This window comes from Arvicola amphibius, chromosome 5 (assembly GCF_903992535.2).
Source record: "Arvicola amphibius chromosome 5, mArvAmp1.2, whole genome shotgun sequence".
NCBI classification, from domain to species: Eukaryota; Metazoa; Chordata; class Mammalia; order Rodentia; family Cricetidae; genus Arvicola; species Arvicola amphibius.
In genome coordinates this window covers 13800887-13809377 of record NC_052051.1, presented here as the reverse complement: position 1 = coordinate 13809377, position 8491 = coordinate 13800887, and the positions used below count along the sequence as shown (strand labels likewise).

Here is an 8491-nt window from a genome sequence, read left to right as displayed (position 1 = left end):
TTTTACTGCGAGCCATTTTTTGAACGCTGTGGGCAAATTCCTATTTTATTTTATTTTTTTGAGAGGCCTAGCCTGGAACCTAATATGTAGACCAGGCTGGCTTCTGCCTCCCGGGCGCTGGGATTAAATGTACCACCACACCCAGTTTTTTGTTTTAAGACTCGGTTTTACTAGATTGCCCATAGCTTCAAACTCTATCCTTCTACCTCAGCCCCTGAATAGCTGGAATTACAGGCCTTAGTTTCTCCACAAGGCAGAGGACGAAGTACGACCTTTGCACCTTTCCCGTCTGTCCCTTCGGAACTTCACAGCTCCGTACCCAACAAACAAAAGGTTCCCTTATAAAACATTGCTCTTTATTTTCCATTATGGCCTTCGAAAGGCGCAGTCTTCCCAGCCCTGTTTGACCGAAGGCAGGCTCCGCCCTCGGGCCTTGGGTTCTCAGCGCGAGCATCCTTTCACAGACTCTCATTGGTTACCTCCGGCCGAGCCCCCGTAACCCTGGCAACAGCGCCCGCCCCGGAGCTGCCAGTCCAGGATTGGTCCGTAGCTCCCAAGTTCGACAGCGAGCTCCTTAGGCCTTTGGCCTGAGTCATTGAGAAACTGGCGTGGTGATTGGCGATCCTGGACGTCAGTCAGTCGGAGGCGGGCCCAGTGGGAGAAATGGCTGCCGTGTCTGCCGTCTGCCGGTGGGTGAGCTGTCTCAGCAGGGGCGGTGTGGAGCCGGGTTGCAGCGTTCAGGGCATACAGCTCCCACCAGTGGGAGGTGGATTTCGGCTCTGCTGGGCTTGAAAGCGAACCTCAGCCTTCTGCGTCCCACACCCGGGCTCAGGTGAGGTCAGAGGCCGCCTTCCCTTCCCGGTCCACATTTTCGGACCCTATAGGATGCTTCAGGATCTGGAGCCAAAGACTCCAGCTTCCAGTTCTCTTAATGGTGGACCTATGTCTTTGAACCTCAGTCTCTCATCTGCTTTGACCCTGACTGAGACTTTCATCTGCGGAATGGGGACAGTAAATGGAGCCAAACAGGAAACATTTGCATAAAGCATTGCAGCCAATCGGGATATACGTAGAAACAGGAGACGCTACACCCAACTGTTAGCCCCGGTTTACAGCGACAGGAATTCAGTTTCAGAGAGGGTCACTGACTAGCCCAATATTTCACAGAAAATTTTGAGCGATTTTTTTTCTGGTATATATCAGGACCAAAAGAAACAGTTTGTAAGAATTTACAAGAATTTGTGAACATAAAGGCTATACAAATATCCAGAATGATATTTTTAAAAAGAAGTGGTGTTTGTGGCGATACATACCTGAATCCCAGCTCTTAGAAAGCTTAAGCGAGAGGATTGCTGTGGGGTAGGAGCAAGCCAGGCCTACACAGGAGTGTCCTTGTGTCGAAAAATAATAAAGGCCATGTTTTTTCCATCCCCTGTACTGTCAATGTGCTATATCCCCCAGCCCTGAGAGTTCTTAAGACCAGGACCTCATAGTTCAATATGACCTTGAGGTGATCTGGCTGCCTCCACCTCTCAAGTGCTGGGATTACAGGTGTGTGTTACCACACCCAGTCCTTTGGGTTAGGTTTGGGTTTTGGTGTGTGTGTGTGTGTGTGTGTGTGTGTGTGTGTGTGTGTTTAGGGTTTTGTGTTTTGAGACAGGTTCTCTCTCCCTAAATTGCCTGCACTGGTCTTACACTGGTCTAGCAGACTTTGGCCTGGTGATCCTTCTGCCTCTGCCTTTTAGGTAGCTTAGATCACAAGTGTGCACCACTACACCTGGCTTTGTGCCTATTTGAGTCCCTGGGAACCATATGTTTCTATGGCTGGCTTGTTATTTACATCTTATATCCAGGGTAACCTCCCCTAGAGAGGCCTTCCCACTTTAGCTAATGTGTCCTGCCAACCCCAACATACACTCTGACCTGTTTCTCATTTTTGTGGTTTTTATAACCATTATTCAATGTACCTTCACTGGCTAGTTGTGTATCTGCCCCTAGAAGATACATAGTAAACATTTGATAGATATTGAACTATTGTCCATATAAATAATCGAAGTGCCAGGTCCTCACTGTTTTAAGTGTCTCTTTCTTTCCATAGGTCCATCTGGAACAGAATCTAAAACTGCAGTCTAACTTCAGACATCAAATTCCGTGGCACTTGAGAAATGTAATGTTTTCCTGACGGCAGTCCTGCAGAAGAAGCATCCTAGCGTGGGCCTTAGATCCCTCCCTGCTCCTCCATGGCCCTGACAATGATGAACGGACATCTTATTGAGGACTCGAGCCCACCCACACTGCTGCACCAGGTTAGCAAGACTCCTCAGCTAGATGCCTTCAGCTACCAAAGCTGCTTCATGCAAGACCTCTTTGCTCATTTCCCCGAGGTCTTATTTCTACACCGGACCTATAACCCAAGAGGCAAGGTGTTATACACTTTCCTGGTAGATGGACCCCGGGTACAGCTTGAGGGTCCTCTTGCCCGAGTGGTGTACTTTGCTATCCCTACCAATGAAGATGCCAAAGGCCTGGCCCAGATGTTCCAGGTGTTCAAAAAGTTTAACCCAGCCTGGGAACGAGTCTGCACCATCCTGGTGGATCCCCACTTCCTTCTGCTGCCCACCCTGACCATGGAGTTCCCCACCGCTGAGGTCTTGCTCTCAGCCTTCCACATTTGTAAGTTCCTCCAGGGTAAATTCTATCAGCTGTCCCTCGAGCAGCCAGTACAAAGTGTGCTTCTCTCCTCCCTGCAGAGCACGATGTGCTCGGCCACAGCTGGCAACCTGAGGAAGCTGTACACACTCCTGAGCGACTGCATCCCCCCCGCCAGGCTACCTGAGCTCCGCTCACACTGGCTGCTCAATGACCGCATCTGGCTGGCCCACCGCTGGAGAAGCCGAGCCCAGAGCAACCGATACTTCCAGAGCCTGGAGGTCACAGCCCACATCCTCAGTCAGTTTTTTGGTACTACCCCATTTGAGAAACAAGGCATGGCCTCTGTGTTCCGATACATGCAGCAGAACCCTTCTGACAGTGCAAGCTTCAGCCTGACTGTGACTCCCGAGGACAGTCCCGCTCCTGCAGACAAGAGCCCGGAAAGCCCCAGCACAGAGCAATTGGTGGAAGCCCGTATCCAGCACTCCCTCAATGCCATCTGCACAGGACCGGCCGCCCAGCTCTGCCTAGGTGAGCTCGCCGTCGTCCAGAAATCCATGCACCTCATTGGCTCTGGCTCAGAAAAAGTGAACATACAGATTCTGGAGGATACGCACAACGTCCAGCTCCAGTCCCCGGCCAGCTGCAGCTGCTACTTTAACCAAGCCTTCCACCTGCCCTGCCGCCACATCCTAGCCATGCTCAGTGCCCGCCACCAGGTGCTCCAGCCTGACATGCTGCAGGCTCCGTGGACCTCAGGCTGTGCCACCAGTCTAGACAGCATCCTGGGAAGCAAGTGGAGTGCTGCCCTGGATAAGCACTTGGCCGTGACCCTCCTCACTGAGGAGGTAGGCCGGCTCTTGCAGCACTGTAGCCAGGAGGAATTCGAACGTCGCTACAGCACCCTTCGAGAACTCGCCGACAGTTGGATCGGCCCTTACGAGCAGGTACAGCTCTGATCACACAGACATACCCAGTCTGAACCCAGCAGCACATATGTGAGGCAGACACCACCACTGCCTCTATTTCTTATTGAGGCAGCCAGCCTCACTAGGTTGCCTAGGCTGGCCTGAAGCTCAGTATGTAGTTGAGACTGGTCTTGAACTCCTCCTGATCCTCTGTCTCCCAAGTGCTGACCACTGCCTCTTTTTATTTTGCGATACTTCACAAGGTTGCCCAGCCTAGTCGTGAACTCACTCTGTGGATAGGCTGGCTTTGAACTTACGAGCCTCCTGAGTGAGTGGGATTCCAGGCCTGTGTCACCAGGCTTGACTTTGGTCATGTTGCTGCCCTGAAGTGTTCATGTACATATGTACCTTCAGCTCCGCCCCTCTGCACACAGCTGTGCTTCCTCCGGAAGTCCTCTGTTCTACTCCAGTCTTCTATCTAGAATGCATCAAACAGGTGTCAGAAAATGTTTTCTGGCTGGGCAGTGGTGGCGCACGCCTTTCATCCCAGCACTCAGGAGGCAGAGGCAGGCGATCTCCGTGAGTTTGAGGCCAGCTTGTTCTGCAGAGCAAGTTCTAGGACAGGCTGAAAAACTACAAAGAAACTGTCTCAAAAAACAAAACAACAACAAAACAAACAAACGAAGAAAAAGAAGAAAGAAAATGTTTTCTGTTAAGGGGTCAGTAGTAAATATTTGTGGGCTTTGATGGTCAAATATGGGCTTTGTTCTACATTCTGGCTTCAGATTTGACAACTTTTTCACAAGGAAAATATAGCTCAAGAAATTTCTGTTAACAAGTAATTCCTTGAGAGAGAAGGGGGGTGATGAGGTTGAAGACTCAGTGTTGGTAACTACTTCCCCAGTCATGAGATGGCTCACCTAATGCCAGCTCTGGAGCCTTCCCACAAAGGAAGAGGCTGCTGGGTGAGTCAGCCAGGCTTCCCAGTTTTTCCCAACCCACCCTGAGATCAATAAAGTGAATGTTGTATCCCCACACTTGTCCTGTGGTCTGCTTTATACCTGGTCCTTGAGAGGGACGAAAGGAGAACTGGCAAGGCGGGGCTGTGTGCACAGGGCAGGGCTGTGTGCACAGGGCGGGGCTGTGTGCACAGGGCGGGGCTGTGTGCAGGTGTTGCTTCTCTTCTTTTTACCTTTTTTAGGTCTGGTTCTGCTTTGCTAGCTGTGAGACTCCCAGCAGGCAGCTCTCTAAGTCTCCATTTATCTGTAAAGTGGGCATCCTTACAGGGTGGGTCGTATTAAAGAGGAGTTGTCTGAAGTCATAGGGTTTGCTCAGCCACGTTTTCATCATTTGCCTACAGCCCTGTCTGTCTTCAGGAAGGCAGGACACAAGGCAAGAGGAAAATCCACAATGTCTAGAACTAAAAATTTCTCAGGTTCCTCAATATAAAATAAGCATCTACTCTCTAAATAGGGCTTCCTACCTAGGTAACTTCATTTAACCTGGTCAGATCTCTCTGGGTGGTATCTCATGCGTGGGGAGGGAGTCCCAACAAAGCAGTGCAATTGATCAGGGATGGCTCAATTAGCCACACCCTCTTCCCATCCCTGCCATAGCCATCCCCAACCTTATCTGCCCAAAAACCATACGGAGAAGCCACCCTATGCATCTCATGCTATTTCATCTGGCTACAAGCAGGAGTCCCTCCTGGATCTCACTAGAAGCATCTGTCCAGAGGCCATGTGCCTTCTCCACTGCACCCCCTCCACAGCTCCCTCTGGCTCTGGATGGGCCATCATGAAAGCTTGAGCTGCCCGGATCAGGTCCTCTTCCCGCAGACCTGGAACAGGCACGGTGGGGATGCCCGCAATCATCATGGCTAGGGTAAGGATGCAGATGTCAGGTTGGGAGCCAGCCTCCTTCCCACCTGCCTCGGAGGACATCGTCAGAACCCCTGGTGACAGCCCACACAGCAGCAGGGGCCGGGGTCTGCTAGGGCCACCCAGGTGGGGAGCTCTGCTTCGGGAGCAGGGGTCTGCCCAGCTCAGGGTCTCCAGCTGCCTCATGGGGGGCAATTTGGGGCAGTATCGGTTGTGTTCTTTCCGCAGTGTCTCCCAGATAGCACCCCCAGAGCAGCCCCTGGCTTCAGGCACTGCCAAGGTAGGGCCCCAGACCTGGGCAGCAGGTACCACCTGCTCAGCTTTCTGGCTGAGTGGACCTAATCCACCAGACGCCACCACCACTGGCTCTGCAGAACTATAGAGACCAAGGGACGGACCCGAAGCAGCAGCCCCACCTGCAGAGACAGGAATGAGATGGAATGTTATTCTTGGTCTCTCGGAGGAAGAGGCCCTGAGGGGCAGGGCCTGGGAACAGGAGCAATCAGAACCAGCCCAAGAGGACTGTCAGAGGTTGGGAATGGAATGTAAGCATTACATATCCATAGCTCCAGCCAGTCCCAGTTCTGCAGGTGATGGGGAAGTGTTTGTTAAATAAGTGAGCAAGTGGGTAATTAGTAAGTGGCAGGGCCTTTTGAATATCTTCTCTTCCAAGAAAACTGATTCCAAAGTCAGCCCAAAAAATCCAGCAGAACCTCCTCCCCAAAACCAGGAAGCAACTTCACGTAGGAAGCTGTGGTGTCCCCTCCAGTTCCGGGACCCCCCTCTCACCTTGGCCAGAAGATAGAAGCCCCAGATGAGTTTGTGGAGACATGAAGTAGGACATGGCTGCCCCAAAGTCCCTATCTGTGAGGGAACTGCTCTAGTCCTGCCCGACTCTCCAGTTTTCTACAATGTCACCTCAAAGTCCCCTCTACACCCGGACCCTACCTCACAATACTAACCTGTTCATTATAGAACATGTATGTCACAATGGGAGGGGGTTAGATGGACCAGGGGACACTGGACCAGGATCAGGATGTTCCAGACTCTTCATTCATTATCTTCGTCAGGATCAACTTGGACGGGTGGTTTTGTTTTGCTCTCTTCTTTTGCGGGGACAGAAGCCAGGGCTTTGCAGATGCGAGAACTGAGCGCTGCCTCAGAACCACGTTCAAGTTGTTTGGTTTCTATTTGATTTTTATTGTTTTTTGAGACAGGATCAAACTATAATAGCCCTGGCTGGCCTGGACTTCCTATGGTCTACTTCCTGTGCCAGGCCTGTCTCCTGCTTGTTTGCTGGGATCAAAGGCGTGAACCACCATGCTCAGTCTGTTTTTGCTTTTGTGTAACTGGCCTCAAATCCTTGATCTTCCTGTCTCAGCCTTCTAGGTGTTGGGAATGTGGGTGTGTGCCACCACACCTGGCTTCACCTAGACAGTTTTGTTACTCGGTATCCCCATCTACAGCCAGGCCGTGATGGCGCACGCCTTTAATCCCAGGGAGGCAGACACAGGTAGATCTCAGTGAATTAGAGGTCAGTCTGGTCTACAAAGCAAGTTCCAAGACAGCCAGGACTGTTACACAGAGAAACCTTGTCTTGAAAAACAAAACAAAACAAAAAATTCTCATTGGCAAAATGGGGGTGATACTGCCCCCTGCCTCCCCAGGAGTTGTGAGGGTGATATAAGAGTATCCCTGTGGAGCTAACGGTCAGAGATAGAAATAAATGAGGCCAGTGCTTTTGTGTCTTACAGTGTGAGTCAAGGTATTCATTCAATCATCTGCTACCACACAAAACGAGCATGGGCACCGGCCTGTGATCTCAGCATTCAGGTGGGAGAGGCAGGGGGATCAGAAATCCAAGGTCATTCTCCACTTTATGACCAGTTCGAAGGCAAACTCTTGGAGTTCAGGTGACCCTCTTGGTTTTTTTTTTTTTTTTCAAGATGTATTTATGTATATGATAGCTCTATTTACATGTATGTCTGCATGCCAGAAGAGGGCATCAGATCCCCTTTCAGATGGCTATGAGCTAGTATGTGGCTGCTGGGAATTGAACTCAGGACCTCCAGAAGAGCAGTCAGTGCTCTTAATCACTGAGCCATCTCTTCAGCAGACCCTCTTCTGTTGTTGTTGTTTAAAATCATTTGCTAGAGCCAGGCATAGCAGCTCACACTTTGAATCTCAGTACTCAGGAGAGGAGACAGAGGCTAGTGGATCTCTGAGCTTGAGACCAGCCTGGTTTACAGAGCAAGTCCCAGGACAGCAAGGGCTACAAAGAGAAACCTTGTCTCTAAAATAAGTAAACAAATAAATGAATAAAATAAGAAGCATTTGCTATTTGTCCTCACACAAATATATTCTCACCTGCTGGCTTGTTTTCCCCTGGAAAACGACATGGTTGGCTCAGGTCACTGGTGGCCAGCACAGGCTCTGGGAGACTTTAAATAACACTAGGGTCCTACTCCATCTTAAATCAACCACAGAATGCCAAGGACAGACCTATGTATCAATATTTTTATGTTCCTGAAGACAACATAGTCAGGCCTAATAGAACAGCCTGGAAACAGCTACCTGAGAAGCTGAGGCAGAGGGATCACAAGTTTAAGGCAAGCCTGGGCAATGAGACTCTGTCCTAAATGATAACTAAAAAGGGGGCTGGCAGCTGGGTGTGGGGGTACACCCCTTAATCCCAGCATTCCAGGCAATGACAAGCAGATCCTTGTGAGTCTCACATAAGCAAGGGCGACGTATTGAGACCCGTCCTCAAAGGGTTGGAGGAAGGCTGGGGAATGGTTTGGTGGTACAGTACTCATCAGGATTGGGCACTAAACTCAGTGCCTAGTCCTGCAAAAGACAGAGCCAGAACTAGTCGGCCATGCCTGGGCTCTTGGGTTGAGATAGGACTGCCATAGTTCAAGATCCCGTGTTACAGACTCAGACCCTGTCTCAAACAAATCAAAAATAAAGCAGTAAATATAATATTTCCCAAAGGTAAAACCTCTGATCTAGTGAAATGCTCTTCACTCTGACCATTTATTAGACTCTTTA

At 50.3% G+C, this 8491-nt stretch overlaps 2 protein-coding genes across 2 annotated transcripts; one reads left to right on the top strand and one right to left on the bottom strand.

Moving 5' to 3' along the window:
• Positions 1 to 591: 591 nt before the first annotated feature.
• On the top strand, positions 592 to 4595 carry Zswim1 (zinc finger SWIM-type containing 1). Its single transcript, XM_038329750.1, has 2 exons — positions 592 to 832; positions 2099 to 4595. The coding sequence occupies exon 2, from the start codon at positions 2241 to 2243 to the stop codon at positions 3609 to 3611; it is 1371 nt and encodes a 456-aa protein (XP_038185678.1). The 5' UTR covers positions 592 to 832; positions 2099 to 2240; the 3' UTR covers positions 3612 to 4595.
• Positions 4596 to 5248: 653 nt separating this feature from the next.
• Spata25 (spermatogenesis associated 25) lies at positions 5249 to 6284 on the bottom strand. Its single transcript, XM_038329306.1, has 2 exons — positions 6230 to 6284; positions 5249 to 5856 (listed from the first exon to the last, which is right to left on the bottom strand). The coding sequence occupies exons 1-2, from the start codon at positions 6282 to 6284 to the stop codon at positions 5249 to 5251; spliced, it is 663 nt and encodes a 220-aa protein (XP_038185234.1).
• Positions 6285 to 8491: the final 2207 nt, after the last annotated feature.

What these genes read in the sequence shown, in the direction of transcription:
- Spata25 (XM_038329306.1), bottom strand. Translation starts at nt 6,284, where the DNA reads ATGTCCTACTTCATGTCTCCACAAACTCATCTGGGGCTTCTATCTTCT. An exon ending in GCTTCTATCTTCTGGCCAAG is followed by an intron (nt 5,857 to 6,229) that starts GTGAGAGGGGGG and finishes CTGTCTCTGCAG; the next exon opens with GTGGGGCTGCTGCTTCGGGT.
- Zswim1 (XM_038329750.1), top strand. Translation starts at nt 2,241, where the DNA reads ATGGCCCTGACAATGATGAACGGACATCTTATTGAGGACTCGAGCCCA.